The sequence below is a fragment of the Microtus pennsylvanicus genome, chromosome 15, assembly GCF_037038515.1.
Source record: "Microtus pennsylvanicus isolate mMicPen1 chromosome 15, mMicPen1.hap1, whole genome shotgun sequence".
NCBI classification, from domain to species: Eukaryota; Metazoa; Chordata; class Mammalia; order Rodentia; family Cricetidae; genus Microtus; species Microtus pennsylvanicus.
The window spans coordinates 24,935,787-24,960,988 of NC_134593.1; the positions used below are offsets into that span (position 1 = coordinate 24,935,787).

The 25,202-nt window shown below is 38.3% G+C and overlaps 1 protein-coding gene across 3 annotated transcripts in view; it reads right to left on the bottom strand.

Annotated features, from left to right (window-relative positions):
* Positions 1-25,202, bottom strand: part of Fzd3 (frizzled class receptor 3) — a 70,421-nt gene that overhangs the window by 29,389 nt on the left and 15,830 nt on the right. For all 3 annotated transcript variants that reach the window (XM_075950247.1, XM_075950249.1, XM_075950248.1), the window contains exons 3-4: positions 17,616-17,812; positions 10,002-11,019 (exon numbers count right to left, since the gene is read on the bottom strand). In XM_075950247.1, the coding sequence (XP_075806362.1) occupies positions 10,002-11,019; positions 17,616-17,812 (1,215 nt within the window). The remainder of the gene's footprint in view (positions 1-10,001; positions 11,020-17,615; positions 17,813-25,202) is intronic.

The window sequence follows — 25,202 nt, forward strand, 5'->3', positions numbered from 1 at the left end:
GGATGCTCAATCGTGCCACAAGGACATGTACTCAACTATGTTCACAGCAGCTTTGTTTGTCATAGCCAGAACCTGGAAACAACCTAAATGCCCCTCAACTAAAGAACGGATAAGGAAAATGTGGTACATTTACACAATGGAGTACTACACAGCAGAAAAAAATAATGACATCTTGAATTTTGCAGGAAAATGGATGGAGCTAGAAAACGTCATTTTGAGTGAGGTAACCCAGACCCAGAAAGACAATTATCACATGTACTCACTCATAGGTGGTTTTTAAACATAAAGCAAAGAAAACCAGCTTACAAACCACAATTCCAGAGAACTTAGACAACAATGAGGACACTAAGAGAGACTCACATAGACCTAATGTACATGGGAAGTAGAAAGTAGAAAAAGACAAGATCTTCTGAGTAAATTGGGAGCATGGGGACCCTGGGGGAGGGTTGAAGGGGAGAGGGGAGAGGCAGGAAGGGGAGCAGAGAAAAATGTAGAGCTCAATAAAAATAAAAAAGAAAGAAAGAAAAAGAAAGAAAGAAAGAAAGAAAGAAAGAAAGAAAGAAAGAAAGAAAGAAAAACTGCTAAGAGGGCTGGAGAGATGGCTCAACAGTTAAGAGCATTGACTGCTATCCCAGAGGACTGAAGTTCAATTCCCAGCACCCACATGGCAGCTCACAACTGTCTGTAACTTCAGTTCCAGGGGATCTGACTCCCTCACACCGATGTACATGAAATAAAATTAAATAAAAAACTTGCTAAGAATAACCTTTATGACATGTCTTACAGTGATATACGAGTCATTTTATCTATTTAGTCTAGTGACATAGCAATAATAAATCATACTAAATATTTCAGTTGTGGACATAAAGTTCTGACTAAAGCAGTGAGACTACACTGCTAGTCTGACAATTTACATAATAGGCGTTTATTACATAATATCCAAGGCTATACAGAATAATGCTTGATGTTGATCGGGCGCTGGCAAATTACAGCATGTAGGCTGTCACTCTTGTAAGTAAAACTTTCTTGCAACATTTGCCTCCTTTTTATGACCCTTTCTGCAGATGACAGCAGCAGAGCTGAGCACTTGGCCACCAAAGCCCCCATATTTACATGTGACCCTTTACAGAAAGGCTGCTGTGTCATTTTGTAGATCATGACGACACCAAGTGAAAAGGCGGGAAAGTGAGCTACCAAGTATGGCAGCACACGCCTCTAATCCACGCACTTGGGAGATGGAGATAGGACAGCAGGAGTTTAAGGCCAGCCTCTGCTACACAGCAAGTATGAGATCTAGCCTTGGCTGTCTGCTTTCATGACCCAAAACACAACGTGTAAAGTTTACAAACCAGGTACACTATAGTGTCCCTTAACTGAACTCATAGCTTAAACTGTTTTGCTCCATGGAGGCCATAATAGCAGCAGCCTGTATCTTAACTCTATAAGAGTTGCTGCACTTTTTTAGGGAATTTGACTCTTTTCCTCTTTAACAGAAACTAAAAAAAAATTGGGAATAAACTGATTGAACTTAGAGGTTACAAGCAAGATAAGCATTCACTATAAAGATTAGTAGATACCTCCACCAAAATATTACAACTATTTATTTACAAGAATCCTTGGGCTGGGCGGTGGTGGCACACACCTTTCATCCCAGCACTTGGGAGGCAGAGGAAGGTAGATCTTAGTGAATTCGAGGCCGGATGGTATACAAATTGAGTTCTAGGACAGCCAGAACTACACAGAGAAAAACCTGTCAAGAAGAAAAATACCATCTCCCTCATAGTCCTGAGTATGGCCCATTCTTTTGACAATGCCTACCAAAGGGAACACTCCTTTCAGAAAACGAAACTAAAATCAAAAAATTAGATATAATGTCATTCTGCTATTTTTATATTTTCTGAATCAAGACTAGATAAACAACAGATGGCTTGTCTTGTGTGTCTGGAAGGGTAAATTATGTTTGTTTTCCTATAAAAGTGATTTTTTTTCTAGATTCTGCAAATGGTTCTAATGTGAACTTGACAGACTGAGCTATGGCAACATACTTTCTATGACTGAAGTAAAAGCTCTAGTGTCAGATACCGTGGGACATACGGCACTAGGTTAAGGTCAGAGGGATCATGAGAAAAATGAAAAAACACGTGCCTTTGAAAATTGATGTTTAGAAGAAAATCTGATGATTACATAGAGAATACAGGAAGAATTATGTACTTATCCTAACAGTGAAATTATACTCTATACGAGACACTCAGGTAAGAGATCAGAATTTATCTTGTTTAGTAGTCATAGCAATTTAAAAGGTAACATGCTGAGCAGTGGTTGCACCCGTCTTTAATCCCAGCACTCGGGAGGCAGAGGCAGGTGAATCTCTGAGAGTTCGAGACCAGCCTGGTCTATAAGAGCTAGCTCCAGGACAGGCTCCAAAGCTACAGAGAAACCCTGTCTGGAAAAACAAAACAAAACAACAACAACAAAAAACAAACAAACAGCCGGGCGGTGGTGGCGCGTGCCTTTAATCCCAGCACTTGGGAGGCAGAGGCAGGCGGATCTCTGTGAGTTTGAGACCAGCCTGGTCTACAAGAGCTAGTTCCAGGACAGGCTCCAAAACCACAGAGAAACCCTGTCTCGAAAAACCAAAACAAACAAACAAACAAACATGAACAAATGGCAAAAACTTGGTATGAAGTCAACCCATTTGATTTGTTCCAGTTTAAGATAATATGTCCAGTTACATTCAAAATCTATTCTAGGATTATCAACAACTTTTGAGGAATAAAACTTTTATAAAGTGCTTCAAATCTCTTAAGACATAATAAATAGATAGATAGATAAATAAATGAAAGGAATTGCTATTTAAGGAATAAAGAGGGAGGCTGGAGAGATGGCTTAGTGGTTAAGAGCACTGGCTGCTCTTCCAAAGAATCTAGGTTCAATTCCCAGTACCCACATGGCAGACCATAACTGTCTGTAACTCCAGTTCTAGGGAATTCTACTGATGTGGAATGTTTCTCTGTATGCTGTGAATGTGTTTTATTACCATTGGTTAATAAAGAGACCAATTTCCGCCAATAGCCAGGCAGAATAGAGCCAGGTGGGAAATCCAAGCAAAGATAAAGGGTAAAAAAGAAGGCAGTGTCCGGGAGGTGCAGCAGTCTCCAGGGAAGCAAAATGTGAAGTGAGGTAACAAGCCACGAGCCTCTTGGTGGTAAAATACAGAATAATAGAAATGGGTTAATTTACGTTGTAAGAGCTAGTTAATAATAATCTCAGGCTTACTATAGGATACACAGATTAATAAGCTAATAGGACAGTTTGTAACTAATATTAAGTCTTATAGAGTGGTTATTCGGAAACTGGCAGGTGGGGGAGAAACCTCTAGTTACACCTACATATATCTTCACACAGATATACATGTAGGCAAACACCAATACACACTTAAAACATAAAACAAACCAACCCCTCTAGTACCTAGGAAATTACTAATATAACACCTGTTCTAGAACTAAATGTCATTGCTTTTAAAGTTTTTTTTTTAATTATGTGAATTTCCCATACAGGACAGAGGAGTCAGATCTCCCTGAAGGGTGCTGGAACTGAACTCAGATCCTCCACAAGAACAGTATACACTCTTAACCACTAAGTCATCTCTCTAGCCTTTTCACTTTTTCAGTTGTGAAATAAGCACTGCTCTGAGTAAATTTAGGACTAAGTATCATAGCCTAACCCTGAATTCTGTATAGCCAAGAATGACCTTGAACTTCTGACCATCCCAATTCTACTTCCAGGGTGCTGGGATCACACACGTGTACCAGCAGCAGGTGTACATGCTGTTGGGGATGAAACCCAAGGTTTCATTCTTCCTAGATAAATTCTACCAACTGATACATATCCTTGACTGGCTCCTAAATAATACTTTTTTTATTAATTAATTTATTTATTATAGATTTCTGCCTCCTCCCCCTAAATAATACTTTTTACAGTGTGACTGAATACATATTTATAAAAATAAATGAACATTCTTACAAAAAAAACTGTCAGCATAAGTGTAGGCAGTGAACTTCCATTTTCAGGAAGAACATTCATTTCAAAGATTTTTAAATTAACATATTTAGCTCATCTTGTCCAAATCATATGCTTATATATATGTGATTTGCATTAAATCCAATTGATATTTTAAACAATGTGATAAATTACTTCACAAACTAGATTCTTTAGATATTAGAGGCCAACTCTCTTCTTCCTTAGCTGCTTTGTATTGTTTGTTATTTAGAGTCTCACTATGCAACCCAGGCTATCTTTAAACACTAGTGGTACTTGAATTATGGGTGTGAACTGCCCTTCCTGGCTTACACTCTTAGTGTGTTTAATCAAACACATTCAATGCTAATTAGTCTTTCTAAATTACCTGAGGCCGTTACCCATTATTGCTTAAAACCACTTAAAAACTTACCATTAGGAATTATCAACAGAACTTCCTGCATGTTTCTTTAGGTTCAATATTATTTCAAAATGAGAATATAGTATCAATGGTGCTCAAGATACCAATGAAATTCTGAACAAAAACTAATATCCTAACATTTGTATATTAAAAACCATAAAGTAGGAGAGATGCTATACGATCATATTTATTAAGGTACTAGAGTAGCCATACAAAGGAAGTAGAATGGTGGGGGCCAGAGATTGTGGGGAGTAAGTGAAGGGTCACTGTTAAACATTTAACCTCAGTTTGAGAAAATGAAAACATTTCTGGAAAAAAACACTAGGAAGGGTTGCTAATTGTGAATGTACTTGGAATGAGACACTTACAGATGCTTAAATGGGACTAGGTCTAGATCAATTGGTAGAGCTTCTCTTTCCCCTTCAACCCTCTAGCAAGTACAAAGCCCTGAGTCCCACCCCTAGTACTTTACAAACAGGGTCATTCTTGGCTACATAGTGAGTTCAAGGCAAACTTGGCCTACATAAAACACTGCCTTAAAAATAAATAAAAAAGTAAAAGGGTGACTATTGTGATATGTATTTTTATATGCACAGGTGACCAGCCTTGTAGTCACAAAATGTAGTTTGTATATGTTACTTTTGTTGTTGCTAATGTGACTGTGTATCTTAGCTAGGGTTTCAATTGCTATAAAGAGACACCATGATCATGAAAACCCTTATAAAGGAAAATATTTAACTGGGTGGCTTATAGTTCAGAGGTTCAGTCCATTATCATCATGGTGGGACATGGCAGAGGTGCTGGAGAGGTAGCTGGGAGTTCTTTATCTTGTGCTGGCAACACAAAGTGAACTGAGACACTAGGCAGTATCTTGAGCATAGGAGACTTCAAAGTCTGCCCCCACAGTGACACACTTCCTCCAACAAGGCCATACCTACTCCAACAAAACCTTATCTCCTAATAGTGCTACTCCCTGTGAGCTTATGCGGGCCAATTCCATTCAAACTACATCACTGTACAAGCCACATAACTTCATGTGCTTTAGAATTAAGCCACACTACATACTTTATGAGGTGACTTTGTGTATCAAATGGTATTATAGGCTTTTACCTACTATCAAGTCACTATAACTAGTGAATTCCTTACGGTACTTTATTCTTTTGACTACACCAGGTTCAATTCAACATCCAATTTACTCAAGTGAGATTAAAATCCACTAAATCACAAAGGAATTCATTAGATCGCATTATTATTTAAAAAGAAAGGTTAACATTAATTATGGGAAAAATTAAATAACAGAGAAAAAATTTAAATGTATGCATGCAAGTGTTCTTAACCATGAGATATGAATGTGGAAATGTCCTCATTGAGTTTCAGAAAACCCAGAGTAGTCTTGCAGTAATTCTGGTCTCTGTAGATGAGGATAGTGGAGAATCTGAAAGCCATTTGGCTAAGGAAGGGCTGAGGCTGGGACCTGGTGTCAAAACCTTAGATAGGAAATAGCAGTTTTAAAAACACAAGTTGGCAAAGTGTTCAGTGCTCCACCAGCCTTACCCAACACTGGAAGAAAGGCTCGTCAAGAGCTACAGAAAAGTCAGTGAAGACTAATAGACCCCTCAAACAAAAACTAACTTTCGCTGCCTTGGTCTAGTTGATAGGGTGGAACTTAGGTAGGCGGAGAAGACAAAACTGAATTCTGGGAGAAAGAAAGCAGAGTGAGAGAACAGCCATGGAGATGCCAGGTCAGACATGCTGAATCTTTCCCGGTAAGCCACGACCTCATGGTGATACACAGATTAATAGAAATGGGTTAAATCAAGATATGAGAGTTAGCCAATAAGAGGCTACAGCTAATGAGCCAGGCAGTAATTTAATTAATACAGTTTCTGTGTGGTTATTTCAGGTGTAAACTAGCCGGGTGGCCGGGACAAACAAAGGGCTCCTCTCCATTCAACAGCACACTTTTAATCCTAGCACCTGGGAGGCAGAGGCAGGTGGATCTCTGTGAGTTCAAGGCCAGCCTGGTCTACATAGTAAGTTCCAGGACAACCAGTGATACACAGAGAAACTCTGTCAAAAAAAGAAAGGGAGGGAGGAAGGGAGGGAGGAAGGGAGGCAGGGAGGGAGGGAGGGAGGGAGGAAAGGAGGGAGGGAGGGAGGGAAGGAAGGAAATGGCCAGATTCAACCTGAACAAAAATATTTTTTAAAAAACCCTAAAAACCTAACCAAACCAAAAAACCACAAACAGATACTCGAAATCATAAAAGATAAGCCAGAGAAGATATTTGTGGATGCAAATAACTGGAAATCAGCAACAGACAGCCACCTATCAGAGCAGTGACAAAGTCACAGGGGAGAAGCCACAAGGTCAGTAAGGAGCATCACCTTATTACTAATAAGGGAACGTAAACACTAAGGAATTGAGGTAGTACTATAAAAGCTGGCCAAAAAAACAAAACAAAACAAAAAACAACAACAGCAACAACAAAAAAACCCTTTGTGTCTAATATACATAAAGGGGAGAAATGTTTGAATATAAATTAAAATAACCACTTGAGTTGAAGATTCTTTTTCCTACAATGCAACAATCACAGATTTGGGTAAAAACAAACAACAACAACAAAAACCCTATAGAGACCAGGAAGGGAAATTACAAAGAATGTGAGTATATGGATGAAGAAGAGAGGTCATTTTAAATAAATGTAACAGCAGTGTTGGGGACATGAATATGATATTTACACAGTCAGTGCTCATAGCAGATGACAAGAATTTCAGTTCTTCATTTGCTTTGTGGTATATTCAGTACAAACAATGCTTTTTATCTTTGTAAGAAATATTAGTTACTATCTTTAAAACCCATAATTTATAGGCTAGAGGAAAAACAGTAATTGACCGTCTATTGAATTTCTTATCAGACTTGCTTACTAAAAACTCCTAATATAATTTTCAGACTGAAAAGTAAATAAAAAACGTGGTTGATGCTTATCAATTGCTTCCCTATATTACCTAGTACTCAATTATATGTTGTTTTATGGCTGGTGAATGGACAATGGTTGGTTTTAAAACATCAAACCACAAGAAAACAGGAAACTGTCAAATGTCACTGTGTACTCTTGAGCACTGTATGCTAATCTTATCCTCACCCCAGCACTGCTGTTATTATTTCTCTAAGACATCCTTTCTTCTTTATTTCTGTGCTTACTTACATTTACTTACAGAATATGCATTTAAAAAAAAAGTTCTTTCTCTTAAACAGTTCATTGTCTAATAGGAAGAAAAGATACATGAACAAAGGAAGTGCTTTAACAGTGTTTAAGAGACCTGACAGATTGCATTTAGATGCAGAGAAGGCCTTTGACAAAATCCAACATGCTTTCATGATAAAAGTCCTGGAATAGGACTAGGGATACAACGGGAATACCTAAACTTAATAAAGGCAATTTACAGCAAGCCCGTAGCCAACATCAACTTAAACGAGAGAAACTCAAAGCAATTCTATTAAAAACAGTAACAACACAAATCACTGAACATGGAGTGGTTGAGTTGATGCCTACATGCAGCCTATGTTCTAGTCTCTTTAGTGTGGTAAGAAAAAATGAAGAGAGAAACATGGACATCAACCCAGTCACAAAATCTACAATCTATACTGACTGCAAAATATGCTAAAACAAAACATGTGGGAGTAGCCAACCAATGTCTGATTTGACTTAAGGCCCACTCCACAAGAAGGATTACATACCCAACACTGAGTGAATAACCAAGAAGCAGACACTAGATAGCCCAGAGACCTAGGGTGAAACCAAACACTACTGATCTCAAAGAATCAATAAAACAATTCCTAATGGTATTCTGTTATACTCATAGATCAGTGCCTTATTAAGTCATCATCAGAGAGATATCTACCGGCAGTAGATGGGAACAGATGTAGAGACACAGCCAGACATTATGTAGAAGAGAGGAAGTCTAAATTGGCAGTCTCCATCAAATTTCCTGTCTCCCAGAGCTCAGGGAATCACAAGGAAGAGGTAGAAAGATTGTAAGAGACAGAGAGAATGGAGGACACCAGAACAAGGCCCTCTGAAGCAAGTAAGCAAAGTGCTTATGAGCACACAGAGATTGAAGCAGCAAGCACAGGGTCTACATGGGTCTGCACCAGGTCCTCTGCATATATATTAGAGCTACTAACTATTAGTATTTTATGGGACTTCTCAGTGTAAGAACGAGTGGGTCTCTGATTCTTGGTGCCTGCTCCTGGGATTCTTTTCTTCCTGTTAGATTTCCATGTCCATCTTCAATTTGATAGTTTTTGCTTTATCTTATTATAGTCTGTCATGTTTGAGTGTTATCTCTTAAAAGCCTGTTCTTTTCTAATGAGAGGCAGAAAGAGAGTAGATCCAAAGAGAAGGGAGGAACTGAGAAGAGTAGAGGGAGTAGAAACCTTAACCAGGATATATGGTATGGAAATAGAATCTATTTTCAGTAAAAGAAAAGCTCTTGCTCTCAAAGAGTTCACTGGCTAGTAGGAAGGAAAGCTACATGAACCCAAGCCCTCTGGTCTGAAATGTGAGAGCTTCAATAGTTTAGAGGTCTGAGACCACAGGTCGGGGAGCACTGAGGTGACGGGTGCGCGGAGAAGACAGATACAACATCAGAACACTTCAAAAATGCCTTTTGAGGGGCTGAGTGAGAACACTCACTGCTCACCTACATGATTGCTCACAACCATCCACACACCCAGTTCCAGAGAACCCGACACCGTTTTCTGAACTCCACTGGCACCAGGCAAACAAGTGGTGTACATAAATATACTCTGGCAAATACACATAAAATTAAATAAATAAACCTTAAAAAATTAGAAAAGAAAAAGAAAACTCCTTTTAAAAGGGAGAAGATTGGGCACCATCTAGAGGATGAGGTCCTCTGAGCTGTTCTCAGTTACTCTCTTAAGACTAAATACCAGCTGGTCACACACCAAACATGGGCAAGTCATTAAGTATTTCAAATATTCAAACAAAACAGACATATGAAAATTTAATTCATGGACAGAATCCAGGTAAATCATCTTTAAACTTCTTTCTAGATCAAAAATTCTGATTCTATGACTCTTCAAATTCAAAAGTACATTACAAAATATTCTGAATACAAACAAGAAAAAATAATCCCAAGGGAGTTTATTAACTGAATTCTGCTTTTTCTGCAAAACTGTTCAAATTCTTACTAATCTGATGACCAGTGAAATTTCCACAGAAAATAGGACCCTTCTGTCAGAGCTGAAACAGTTTTCTCCCCTATAAACCTTGACTTTCAAAGAACCAATAAACATTCTATGGAAATAAGTTGTTTTAAGCTCATAGTATGGGAATGTAAATCATCTTTTAAAATGAATGTCTATGCAAATATATGTGTTATATATTTATTATAATATACTTACTGCCTTCACTTTAAAACTTTAATGTACATGCTTAAGAGAACTGGAAAGAAAACAACAGATCCGACTGCTTATTTTTAGCAATCCTCTTTTCACTATCACACATTCTGAGAATTATAACAAGGGTTCCCTTACCTGGTACGGACATGGAATATGATATTCTCTGCAGCGTTCCTGTATCCACGTTGTTTCCCAGATGCCACGGTAAGCTTGCTCGTAAAAGTAACATCCAATTACAACCAAGAGTGGTACAAGGTAAAGAATGCTGAAAACACCAATCCGGATCATGAACTTCACTAACTTATCTTGGTTTTCCTTTTCTAATGGGATCTCAATCCGAACTCTGTTTAGGGATATAATGCCGGCTAAGAGGAGAGAAACCCCAACTACCACATACAGGCAGAGGGGAGCGAGAACAAAATATCTTAACGCATCAACATCGTAGAGGCCGACAAAACACACGCCACTAATATTGTCACCTTCAATTTTATTCATCGCTAAGAGGATGATAGTTAGAGTTCCAGGGATGCCCCAGGCACTGGCATGAAATAGCAATGCTTTCTTCTCAATAGCTTCACTACCCCACTTTGGCACAGCTGCTAAAAACCATGTGATGGTAAGAATTACCCACCATACACTGCCAGCCATAGTGAAAAAATAGAGTACCATAAAAAGCATGGTACAGGCTTTATTGTGAGATCCTTGTGTCACTGTGGAAGCCTTATACTGTGCAGGGCTAGATGCATTGCAGGCTACTCGGTCCTCAAGCAAAAAGCCAATGAAGAAAATTAACGACACCATCATGTAGCAGACTGCATAAAATATGATAGGTCTTTCAGGGTAACGGAATCTCGTGACATCAATCAAAAAGGTTAAAAAAGTAAACAAGGTGGCAGAGAGGCAAATGATTGAAATCAGTCCTATGAAATAGCGAGCAAATGACAGCTCTTCTCTCCTGAAGTACATATTGGGACATGGTGGTGAACAGTCTCGCACGTGCAAAAAGGAATAGCCAAGATCAGGATCAATTTTCAACTCTCGGGGACACCAAAAACCATAATCCCTCTGTACTGCAACTGGGGCACCTTCAGTTGGATCTCCAACTAAATTCAAATCCACAAGTCGGGGATATGGCTCATCACAATCCGGAAACCTAAAAAATAAAAGATGATAACCATTTACTTTCATGTAAGTCTGCCAGACGTTACTTAACAATTTCAAATTCTAAATTTAGTACCTGTGACCTCAACTATTCCTACCACTTGTGGTAAATAAAAATCAAGAAAATGAGGGGCTGGAGAGATGGCTCAGTAGTTTATAGAGCACCGGCTGCACTTCCAGAGGACCCAGGTTCAATTTCCAGCACCCACATGGCAACTCACAACTGTCTGTAACTCTAGTTCTAGAGTTCTGACACCATCAAACAGACATACACACAGGCAAAACACAAATGAACATAAAATAAAAATAAATTATATATTTAAAAACATATTCAACAACAACAAAGAAAATGGCATATTGTGGGGAGGCTTCAAACAGATTTTAAGTGACAGTCTTAAATTAAATTTGTTTTACCATTAAAACAGTCAAATCAGCCATCAATGATAAACAACATATATACGGAATATTTATTTAGTACAGTCTTTATGGTTTCCAAATGTGAAATGCGTGTGTGTCTGTCTGTAACTATTTGTATCAAAAGAACAGCAGATAAAAGTTTGAACTTAAGATTTAAAAATCTTCCTTAAATGCATGGTCCAAGGTGTTGTGAGCTAGATTAGTAATAAACAACCTCACAGATGACTTTTAAATCTTGTGTGCACTCTCTAAATATCTTCAGGGGAGGAAATGCTGGGATTAGAACCCAGGGCTTTTATGAATGCTGAGCAAGCACTCTGGATGCCCCTAGCCCAGTCTCTGCTTATGTTATGGGTAACTAAAGAGCATTTCAAGGCTTTAATGTCACCAAGCTTTCCCACTATCCTGACAACTTCTCTTCAGCCCACTGTATTCTGTAGTTCATTTACTTCCAAACACAAATGTGCAGAAAATTAAGAACATTTTAAAAGGAAAATTCTATGTACGGGTCACCACAAATCATATTTCAGAAAGCTATCAATGTCCCTCTTAGGACTCCTTTCATTATATCTTGTGTATTATATTTTCATTTAACTCTATTAAAAATTTTTCCTTCTTGCCGGGCAGTCATGCACACCTTTAATCCCAACATTCCGGAGGCAGAGACAGGTGGGTCTTTGTGAGATCCAGGACAGCCAGGGTTACACAGAGAGATCCTGTCTCAAAAAAACAAAAAAACAAAAAAAACCCAACAACAACAACAACAACCCCCCCCCCCCCAAAAAAAATTCTTCTTAGTTTCTTCAACGACCCAGTCATCATTTTAGAGTGTGTTATTGTTTAATATGCACGGGTCTGTGTATTTCATAGTTTCTCTAGGTGCTGATTTCTAGCTTTAATCATTGTAATCAAATAGAATACAAGCTACTATTTCAATTTTCCTATTTTGCTGAGATTTGCTTTGTGAGACTCCAGAGAAGTACCAAAGAAAGCAAGAACGAACTCTGTGAAGAACCGTAACACAAGGGACACATGAGAAGAGGATCCAACAAAGAAACAAGACTGACTGGTTTGACAGAGTAGAGCACCACAGCCCAGAAATGATGTTCTAAACACACAAGGACAGGAGGGCAAGCTGATGATTAGGGAAATAAATAAATATAGGTTTAAGTAAATGCCAGAACCAGAATCTTAACTCTTAAATTGGTCTCAAATATCTCAATTTCAACATGTCTACAATTTCTTTTATTTTCTCCTCTAAAAGTTATCTTTGTTCAGCTTTCATGAACTCAGTCCCTATATCCAATTATTTTGAACTCAGCTGCTGTCTCTAACTACCTTCAGCTTCATCCCATTATCACTACTTCACCTGGCTCTGCTTTTAACTTATTTTTTAAATGCATTAGCCATGTTCCAACTGATCTTCTTGCATGCATTTTTGCTCAGCTTGAATTACTTTCTGCTACCTCTTAGATTTCTTAGATTACTCAGGCTGAGTTACATGAATATATTTATTTAACAGGCATAAATTCAACAAATATTGAGTGTCTTCAGTGTGTCAGACTCCTCTAGATGCTGAAGACAAGCAGCAAATAGAACAAAGTCCCTGTTCTTATGGGTCTAAACTTCTATCAGCAAAGCTGCTGAGGGTAAAAAGAGAAAATTTCTTTACCAGGACAAGTAGCTACAAATAACAAAAAGAATAAGTATGATTTGACAATTAAATACACAGCATAATTAGTTTATAAGAAATGGGTTACCAAAAGCTACGGAGAAACCCTGTCTAGAAAAATCCAAAAAAGAAAAAAAAAAGAAATGGGTTACAGCAGTCCATTTGGAGATATGATTAAGTACAAAGAAAAAAATAAAGTGAAATTATCAACAAAAGTATTATTCCAAGTGAGAGGTAACAAAGTTTATACTAAATGATGAAAAACATAAAGAGGCTGAGGAAGAAACCAAGGATGTCCATGAAATTGAGGAGTGAGTCCTATGGTCTGAATGCCCCCAAATCTCATGTGTTGGGACTTAAGTCCTCACTGTGGTAGTATCAGTTACGAAGGCAAGGCCCTCATGGATTTGACTTCAGGGAGAGTTTGCCCTTTCGCTTCCTAGTCCTTCTGTTATTCGAGGACATGGTATATTCCTCTATCAGATACTGCCAGATTACACTCAAAAGTACTTTGAAGGAGAACTGAATAGTCTAATGAAAACCATGGAGTAACCTACATGATTATCAATAGGAAGACAGCTAAGTACTTTTCAGATATTAACACAATTAAACATCAGGTATTACTTTTAATCGGTTATTTAAAAAAATGAACCAGCCGGGCGATGGTGACGAACGCCTTTAATCCTAGCACTCGGGAGGCAGAGGCAGGCGGATCTCTGTGAGTTCGAGACCACCCTGGTCTACAGAGCTAGTTCCAGGACAGGCTCCAAAGCCAGAGAAACCCTGTCTCGAAAAACCAAAAAAAAAAAAAATGAACCAAACACACATATGCACGCATGTGTATGTGTAATATATAAAACCAAACATGTGCATAATTAATAATTAATTTACCATGATATTTACCTCACCCTGGGGAGAAAAAAAGGAATGTGAGCAAGACAAGGACCAACAAAATACACAGCTGTACTATAGAGCCCCCAACCCCACCCTACCCTCTAGACTGGGTCTCAATATGTAGCCTAGGCTGGCCTCAAACTCACAATCCTCCTACTTCAGCTTCCCAAATGCTGGGATTATAAGCATATGCCACCAAGCTCATCTTGTATCTACAGTGTTTTATTTCTTAAAAGAAGATCTGATACAAGATTAACTCAAAAAAAAATCAGTAGCCCTTCTGTACACAGATGATAAAAGGGCTGAGGAAGAAACCAGAGAATAACACCCTTCACAATAGCCACAAATAGCATAAAATATCTCAGAGTAACTCTAACCAAACAAGTGGAGACCGCATGACAAGAACTTTAAATCTTTGAAGAAAGAAATTGAAGAAGACACCAGAAAGTGGAAAGATCTCCCATGCTCTTGGGTAGGCAGAATTAACATAGTAAAAATGGCAATCTTACCAAAAGCAATCTACATATTCAATGCAATGCCCATCAAAATTCCAGAAAAATTCTTCAAAGACGTCAAAAAAAACAGTACTCAACTTCATATGGAAAAGCAAAAAAACCCAGGATAACCAAAACAATCCTGTACAATAAAAGAACTTCTGGAGGCATCATAGTCCTTGACTTCAAACTCTACTACAGAGCTACAGTACTGAAAACAGCCTGGTATTGGCATAAGGACAGGAGGACCAATGGAACTTAATAGAAGACCTGAATATCAATTCACACATCTTTGAACACTTGATCATTGATAAAGAAGCAAAAAAAAAATCAAATGGAAAAAAGAAAGCATGTTTAACAAGTGGTGCTGGCATAACTGGATATCAACATGTAGAAGAATGAAAATAGACCCATATCTATCACCATGCACAAAACTCAAGTCCAAATGGCTCAAAGACCTCAACATAAAGCCAGCCACACTGAACCTTATAGAAGAGAAAGTGGGAAGTACACTTGAATGCATTGGCACAGGAGACCACTTCCTAAATATAACCCCAGCAGCACAGACACTGAGAGAAACAATTAATAAATGGGACCTCCTAAAACTGAAAAGCTTCTGTAAAGCAAAGGACACAGTCAACAAGACAAAACGACAGCATACAGAATGGGAAAAGATCTTCACTAACCCCATATCAGACAGAGGGCTGATCTCCAAAATATACAAAGAACTCAAGAAATTGGACACCAAAAGATCACATAACCCAATTAAAAAAAATGGAGTACAGACCTAAACAGAGGACTCTCAACAGAGGAATCTAAAATTGCTGAAAGACACTTAATAAATGTTCAACATCCTTAGTCATTAGAGAAATGCAAATCAAAACAACTCTGAGATTCCATCTTACACGCCAAGACCAAAAACACTGATGACAACTTATGCTGGAGAGGTTGTGGGGAAAAGGGAACACTTCTGGTGGGAATACAAGCTGGTACAGCCCCTTTGGATGTCAGTGTGGCGATTTCTCAGAAAATTAGGAAACCACCTTTCTCAAGATCCAGTAATACCACTTTGGTATTGAGCTCACTCGTGCCACAAGGACATGTGCTCAACTATGTTCATAACAGCTTTGTGTGTCATAGCCAAAACCTGGAAACAACCTAAATGCCCTTCGACCGAAGAATGGATAAGGAAAATGTGGTACATTTACACAATGGAGTACCACACAGCAGAAATAAATATATAAATAAATAAATAAATAAATAAATAAATAAATAAATAAATAACCAACCAACCAGCTTGAATTTTGCAGGCAAATGGATGAAGCTAGAAAACATTATTTTGAGTGAGGTAACCCAGACACAGAAAGACAATTAACACATGTACTCTCACACAGGTGGTTTTTAAACATAAAGCAAAGAAAGTCAGCCTACAAACCACAATCCCAGAGAATTTAGACAACAATGAGGACACTAAGAGAGACTTACATAGATCTAATCTACATGGGAAGTAGAAAGTAGAAAAAGACAAGATCTCCTGAGTAAATTGGGAGCATGGGGACCTTGGGGAGGATTCTAGGGGATAGGGAAGAGCCAGGGAGGGGAGCTCAATAAATATCAATAAAAAAATGTAAAAAAATAAATAAATAAAAGAATGCCGGGCGGTGGTGGCGCACGACTTTAATCCTAGCACTCAGGAGACAGAGACAGGCAGATCTTTGTGAGTTCGAGGCCAGCCTGGTCTACAAGAGCTAGTTCTAGGATAGGCTCCAAAGCTACAGAGAAACCCTGTCTCAAAAAACTAAAAATAAATAATAAATAAAAGAAGATCTGAAGACAAACGTTACAAAATACCGAGACAGCAAAAAGGCAGATCATTATGAATACATAAATATTCCCTTATTATTCTGCATTACTGAAATATTTCAGAAAATAAAAGGTATGTTATATAACATACTATACTATTACTATTACTAGTGCTCATTCCTACAGCACTATAGAAATGACTGCTAAACAAATCTTTAAATCTTCTGTAATAGCTCACAGTCTGTGTGTTAGATAAGATTTGAAAAGCACCCAAAATTTTCTCAACTGGGTGTTAATGTGTGATAAAAAAAATCAAAGAAACAAAATTGACACAACAGCCTTAGACATCAGCACATCTATATCAAAGGCATTTAAGCTGTTATAATGGTAGTCATGAGTAATTCTTTTCTAATCTATATTTTCTTTTTGTTTGTTTTGGTTTAGACAGGGTTTCTCTCCATAGTCCTGGCTGTCCTGGAACTCATTCTGTAGACCAGGCTGGCCTTAAGATCTACCTGCCTCTGTTTCCCAAGTGCTGGAATTAAAGGTGTACACCACCACTGTCTGGCTTCTAATTTTTCATGAATGTCATTACTTCTTTTTTTTTTTTTTTTTTTGGTATTTCGAGACAGGGTTTCTCTGTGGCTTTGGAGCCTGTCCTGGAACTAGCTCTGTAGACCAGGCTGGTCTCAAATTCACAGAGATCCGCCTGCCTCTGCCTCCCGAGTGCTAGGATTAAAGGCGTGCACCACCATCGCCCGGCTGTCATTACTTCTAAAAAACAGAAAAGTAGGGCTGGAGAGATGGCTCAGAGGTTAAGAGCACTGATTGTTCTTCCAGAGGTCCTGAGTTCAATTCCCAGCAACTACATGGTGGCTCACAACCATCTGTAATGAAATCTGGTGCCCTCTTCTGACCTGCAGGCACACATACAGACAGAACACTGTAAACAAAATAAATCTTTAAAAAAAAAAAACCAGAAAAGTATTTTAAAGGTAGAAAAGAAAATCAATCAAATGTCCTACTTATATAATTCTTAATTCTTTTCCATTTCTTCACAGAAATTCCTTTTTCCTATCATTTTCATTTACTTCTTCCCAATTCTTATGAAAAATAAGACAATGAAACCGTGCTCAACATTTGTATACACATCCATACATTTAAAAACGCCAACAACAAAGCCACAGAGAAACCCTGTCTCGAAAAACCAAAAAAAATAAAAATAAAAAAAAATAAAAACGCCAACAACCCTACTCTTTAAAATAGATTAAAGAGAAAACACACATCAGCATGAAAAATGACCCATACCTACTGCATTCCATATCTTCAGGCCAAGGAACACCAAACATCTCCATGAGTTTTGAACACTCGCTATAGGCACGCTGACACAGCCTACGACAGGGAAGTGTGACGTGTCCATATTCCATACAGATAGGGGCATAGAGTGCACAAAGAAATGGCCGGAAATCCCGAGAACAGTCCAGATTCACCATAGGGTGGAATGGCTAGGAAAAAGTCAAAATTGAATAATTAGATAAAGAGATTTAGATAAGTTAAGTGTTTGTTTATAACCCGAGTTTCTGTTTTATTAATCTTTAAAAAATTTCTCAAAGTCATTAATATTTCTAAGATTTTTTTTAAATAAAATGTCCCGCGAATCACTTCTCAAGAGTCTAGTTTGGTTAAATCCAAGGACTATAACAAAACTGATAAATCCTTGTACATATTTAAGTGTTACAGGTAATATTAATGAAGAAGCAGGCATTACTAATACAAATTAGGGAATTACTAATAATACAAACCATTTAACATAAGAAAAAGAAAAAAACTATATAAAATATGCACTAAAGCTCAAGAATGGTAATCAGCTTTATTATTTGGTGGTGGGGCTGCATGGATTTTAATTTTCTTTTATGTATTTCAGTTAACACCTATCAAAAAGAGCAAATTAGCAGCAGCAAGGGGATCTGGGAAGGGTAGAAGACAGATGGAAGGCAAAGGCCTAGCCATCTTTTTTTTTTTTTTTTTTTTTGGTTTTTGGAGACAAGGTTTCTCTGTAGCTTTGGTTTCTGTCCTGGAACTAGCTCTTGTAGACCAGGCTGGCCTCGAACTCACAGAGACCGGCCTGCCTCTGCCTCTCGAGTGCTGGGATTAAAGGCATGCGCCACCACTACCCAGAAGCCTATCCATAGTTACCACACAGTAAAGAGTGTTCCAATTGAGAGAAGGTCTCTCACCTTTTGCTGATCAATTCTTTTTTTTTCTTAACATAAAAACCCCAAACTTCTAAACAATTCTTTAAAAAAAAAGTTTTTATGGTTTATTTAACTTTATTTTATGTGCTTTGGTGTGAAGGTGTCAGATACCCTGGAACTAGATCTTCAGACAGTTGTGAGCTGTCATGTATGTGGATGCTGGGAATTGAACCCAAATCCTCTGGAAGAGCAATCAGTGCTCTTAACCAGAGCCATCTCTCCAGCCCCAACAATTCTTTATACTGAAATCAAATGTTGTAAATACAGCTAATGCTATAATTTGATACTAAGTTAATAAAAAGAAAACTGTGGTCCCAAACATAAAACTAGGCTAAGATACCTACTGTAACCAAAGGAACAGATTGCCCTCTTTTAGGACTGGAGGGGAGTGGGGGGAAGGATGGGGTGGGGGAGTGGGAGGGAAGTGGGAGGAGGGGAGAAAGTGGGAATTTTGATTGGTATTATTTATAAAGTAATAAAAAAAGAGGAAAAAAAATGCCAACTCTTCCCATAAATCATCTCTAAGATTTAATGAAATCTTTTTTTATGTATGAAGTCCTGTGTTTGATCCTAGCCCATCAAATACTCACTCACAAACTTAGCATGATTAGTAGACAAAAGCAAGATTTTTCTACATCTTAAGAGTATAGTGTTTTAAACAAATGGCACTTCAATTAATGAATATTCATAAGTCAAAAATTAGCCTTGCCCTATACAAAAATTATCTCAAAATTTACCATCGATTTTAATATAAAACATAAAACATGATTAAAAAGATAACGGCAAAGCTTGTACACACATTCTCTTATATACAGACAAGTGAGTGCATATCAAAACTGGTAAAGGAGAAACTCTAAGACACTAAGACAGATGCTGGTAGCAGGAACTGAGGTATAGTTGTGATAGGTCTGACCGCAGCTTTGTTCAGAACTGTGGACTTCATGAGTATGGATTAGAAAGGCAGCTGAATGCTTTTAGTGGGGCTTAATGGGCCATACTCGTAGGAACATGGAAGACAGTGGTGCTGAGGGTATGTCTTAGGGTTTCTATTGCTGTGAAGAGATACTATGGCCACAGTAAATCTTATATATGAAAACATTTAACTGGGGCTGGCTTACAGTTTCAGAGATTTAGTCCATTATCACCATGGTGGGACATGGCAACATGCAGGCAGACACGGTGCTGGAGAAGGAGCTGAGCGTTCTACATCTTGATCCGATGGTAGCAGAAGTAACTGTATGTCACTCTGATCACAGTTTGAGCAAAGGAGACCTCAAAGCTCTCCCCAAACTTCCTCCAACAAGGCCACACATACTCCAACAAAGCCACACCTCCTAATAGTCCCCCTCCCTGTGGAAACCATTTTCTTTCAAACCACCACAGGGTGATTTGAACTGTGGAGGCCTGGTTCAAGAGATTTCAGAGGAGAAGAATCTTAGCATGTTGCCTAAGATTGTCCTTTGTGATATTCTGGTGAAGAATGTTGCTGCTTTTTACCCTTTTTCAAAAAGTCTACCTTCAAAAAGTGAAGAATTTTGGATTAATTGTACTGGCAAGGGAAATCTCAAAACACACTAGTATAGACTCTGTCCTGTCGTTACTGGTGTTGACTCTTGTGAAGATTTATATTGAAAAGGAGCAAGCTAGGCAAGAAAAAATACAAAATGTACAACTTGAGGATGAAAGTGAAATGTAGCTCAATGTTTCCAAGGAAATAAACAGATTAAAAAATGGAATAAAGGGAGTGGTGACCTCAGGGCAAGACCCTATCCAGCTAAGCTTCCAATTTGGGAAAAGGAACTGAAGAACAGTTTAGGTCCAGGCATAGTGGTGCACACCTTTAAACTCAGCACTCAGAAGGCAGAGGCTGGTGGATCTCTGAATTTTGAGGCCAGCTGGTCTACAGAGCAAATTCCAGAACAGCCAAGCTTAGGCAGTGAAGTAAATCATTGAAAACAGAAAGCTGGTGAAGATGTAATTGAACAGGCAGCAGAATTTGGCAGCTTAGGCCACATGGCTCTAGCGTTAAGAGTCCAAGGATAGAAGAAGGGGGTTGTGGAATTTCCTCTATGACTAAGAAAAGTTGCTGAGGCCAGGCATGTGGCAGGGGTATCCCTGAATGGAGGCCTAGAGAGGCTATTGCGTGAAGCTGTGAAGTGCAAGCCAGGATTGCTTTGGAGACCCCAAGATACTGGAGATGCCAGAGTTCTTGAGGCCTGCCAAGGAAAGCTGCTAACAAGGAGTGGAATAAGCCAAAGAGGAAGAAGTGTGCTGTCGTCAACAAAGATAAAAGGAGTTGGAGATCTGAAAAGCATTTTGACATCAGGCATGGAGATGCAAGTTTGAAGTTTGCCCAGTTGGCTTTTGATCTTGATTTGGTCCAGTATTCCTTCCTTCTTCCTTTCTTTTCTTTTCTTTTTTTTTCTTTCCTTTTTTTTTTTTTTTTTTGAGACAAGGTTTCTCTGTTTAAGAGTCCCTAGTTGTCCTGTAACTAGTTCTGTAGATCAAGCTGGCCTTGAACTCTGCCTCCTGAGTGCTGGGACTAAAGGCCTGCACACCACCGCCTGGCTTGGCCCAGTATTTCTTCACTATCCTCCCTTTCCTCTATTTTGGAACAGTAATGTATATCCTGTGCCATTATATGTTAGAGTATGATTTTTTGACCTTATAGGGAATTACAGTTAAGAGATTGCATGAATCTCAGAAGAAACTTTGAACTTTTAAACACTATTGAGACTACAAAGTTTTGAAGTTGAACTAAATGTATTTAGTATTATGTTATGGTTATAAGTCTATGGGGACCAGGAAGTGGAATGTAGTGGTTTGGATAGGTATGGCCCCACAGAGACTAGCTTGACCTTCAGAAAGTGGCACTATTAGTTGTGGCCTTGTTGGAGGAAGTGTGTCACTGTGGGGTGGGCTTCACATCCTGTTGCCTGTGGATCAAGATGCAGAACTCAGCTACCTTCCCAGCACTATGTCTGCCTGTATGCTGCCACATTTCCCATCATGACATTAAGGGACTAAACCTCTGAAACTACAAGCCTCAACTAAATGTTTTCCTTTGTAAGAATTGCTGTGGTCCTCTGGAAATCAGTATGTATGATGGTTTCTCAGAAAATTGGGAATCAATCTACCTCAATGCCCAGCAATACCATTCTTGGGCATATACTCAAAGGATGCTCACTTAACCACAAGAACATTTACTCAACTATGTTCATAGCAGCATTATTTGTAATAGTCAGAACTTGGAAACAATCTAGATGCTCCTTAACCAAAGAATGGATAAAGAAAATGTGGTACATTTACATAATGGAGTACTACTCAATGGTTAAAAAAAATGACATCTTGAAAATTACAGGCAAATGAATGGAACTAGAAAATACCATCCTGAGTGAGGTAACCTAGACATAGAAAGACAAACACAGTATGCACTCATTCATAAGCAGATATGAGACACAAAATAAAGGATAACCAGCCTACAGTCCACAACCCCAGAGAGGCTAGGAAACAAGGCGGACCCTAAGAGAGACAGACTTATATGGATACCCCTGGGAAGGGGAAACAGACAAGCTCTTCTGAGGGGGAGAAAGCAGAGAAAGAGAAAATGGTAATACATTTTTCAGAACTAGCACAAGGTGACAAGTTCTTAGAAATGAAACTCAAAATATTCTTAACATGTGTATGGCAGGGGGTGTTAAACTGAACTTCATTACAACAGTAAAGTACTGAGGTGGAGAGATGGCTCAGTCATTAAATGTTAGTGTCACAACCAAAAGACTAATAGAAAATTCCTGTTCTCATAAAGACTCTGCTAAAAAGATGAAAAGACAACTTTCAAACTAGGATACACTATTTGTGTATCTTATACCACACAAAAGATTTTATTTTATTTTGTTTTAGGTGGGTTAGGTATTTTGAGACAGGATCTTACCACATAGCCCAGGCTGGTCCCACCTCAGCCTCCAGGTAGTTGGATTATAGTTAGAAGGGATTTGTATCTAGTATATATAAATAACTCAGGGGCTAGCAAGAGACCTGAGCACATAAAGGCACTTGCTGAGTAAACCTGGGAACCTGAGTGAGAGTCCCCAGAATCTATCCCACATAAAGAAGGAGAACTGACTCCTACATATCATTATTTGGTTTCCACAATCATACTGTGTACACCCCTCCACACACAAATTAATAATAATAAGTAAAAGTTCTACTCAAGACTCCAAAGTAAAATATAAGGGACCAGGAGAAGGGAGAAAGGGTTATAACGGGGGTGTGGTAATAGAATACACAAGTCGTTAGAGTAGAAAGGTGAATACTGGGAGGTGGAAGGACATGGAGAAGGAGTAAAAGAGAAGGTTCAGCAAAAACAATGAAATCAGTTACTTTACAGCTAATTGAAACTTTTTTAACAAAGTGGAAAATTTAATCAGAAAATAAACATAAGGCATAGTTACTTCAACAAACAAAATGCACATGAAATAGTACTACATATATACTTGCACTGCCAAAGACAAAAATAGTGGTAATACCAAATAGAGGCAAGAACGCAGAGAAAAACAGTAAGACTATATCCTACAGGGAGGAATGTAAAATGGGTTTACAACCACTACGATTTCTTAAAACCCAATCACATTCCTGGTCCTTTATCCCAGAGAAATGACAAGTTATATCCACACAAAAACTTGTCACAAATGTTTACATGACTTTTATTTGTAATAGCAAAGACCTGGAAATTATATGCATCTTTCAATGTTGACTAGGTATCATAATTTTATAAAACAGTAAGATTAGAGCAGGAAATAGAAAAGGGATATATGCAATTGCTGTGTACTATTTAGGCAACTTCCTAAACATATAATTATTTAAAATCTAAAGGCAAAATTAACAGTACTTGGGAGGCAGAGGCAGGCAGATCTCTACAAGTGTGAGGCCAGACAGGTCTACACAGCAAGGTCCAGGTCAGTTAGGACTACATAGTGTGACACTGTCTTAAAAAACAAACAAACAAACAAACAAAAACTTACATTCACATGCTGATGATATATGTACATATATGACAAACATGTATATATATATATGTATGGTAATAAGCAAAATGTAAACCATATGATGGGGTATCTTTGTATATATGTTATCAAATTTTCCACCTGTGAATACCATCATATGTTATAAAAATTTATCTTAATGACTACTTTGTGTTTGCAATGAATTACAAATACCTTGAGCTAGTTTTGCTGACATTAGCACAGTACAACAGGCACTGTTCAAAGTACCTTGCATATGTTATTTCAATTTCACAATTCCATATTGTAAACACAGAATGCTAACTTGTCTAAGCTCATACAACTATAAACATGACTCCAAGCTCGGTCAAACCTTGACATTTTTACCCACATCCCTTATACTTAACCAATGTTTCACTTAACCTCTATGCTTTAGTTTCCCCTTTTATAAAATGGTCTAAACACAAACAGAACATAACTAACAATTGTAAATGGAGACTGTACTTTCATTTCTTGGCCACCCAGACCCAAATAATCACACAAAAACTGGATTAATTATAACACTGGCCGATGGCTCAGACATATTTCTAGCTAGCTCTTACATCTTAAGTTAACCCATTCCTATTATTTTATATTTTACCACAAGGTTCGTGGTTTGTTACCTCTTGCTTCTGGGGCATCTACATGGCATCTCCCTGAGTCCGCCTTCTTTCTTCCTCTATCTCTGCTTGGATTTCCTGTCTTGCTATATTCTGCCCTGCTATAGGCGAAAGTAGCTTCTTTATTAACCAATGGTAATAAAACATTCACAGCATACAGGGAGCCCCACATCAACTGATACTCATAAATAAGATAGGGAATGATTTCAGAATAGTATGTCGATAGCAGACTGATTTGATTCCCTGTTTTCAACTATCAAATGAAGAACTCAGCTGGAATATTTTTTAAATGCCAAACAAAGTAGGTAACATCAAAATTGTGATTCTAGGTGAAAGAAACCAGATATTTAAAAAGTAGATACAGTGTGCCTGGAGCAATGGCTCAGCAGGTAAGAACACAGCCGCTACTGCAGAGGACAGAGTTCAGTTTCTGTTACCCACAACAGGCAGCTCACAACAGCTCGTAGGTGCAGCACCAGGGGATCTGATAACCACTTCTTGCTTCCATGGGCACTGTACTCATGTGCATAAACCTACGATACACACATACATATAACTAAAACTGTAGATGCTGTATGAGCCCATGTCTATAAGACGTTAGAATGCACACTAACTCATAAGGACAGAGCACATTTGCCATGGCTGGAAGCATGAGTATAGAGGCGGCCCACAAAGGGTCGTAAGGCTTCTGATGTGACGGAAATGGTCTACACTTTGATAACAGTGAGGGTATCATAGGAGCTGTTAAAACTCACCAAAGGAAACACTTTAAATAAGTGCAGTTTGTTATACACAGTACAACTCAATAAAGCTGTTATAAAAACAAAGTATTAATACTTTTAAAATAAGCAAATAACCTTAACATTTTTAACCTCAGCAAAATATATATTAAATGACGTGGTCTGGACACTTAGGTTGAGAACACATCTATAACACAAGGAACAGTACTCACAATCTATGAAATATAGAAAGGAACTT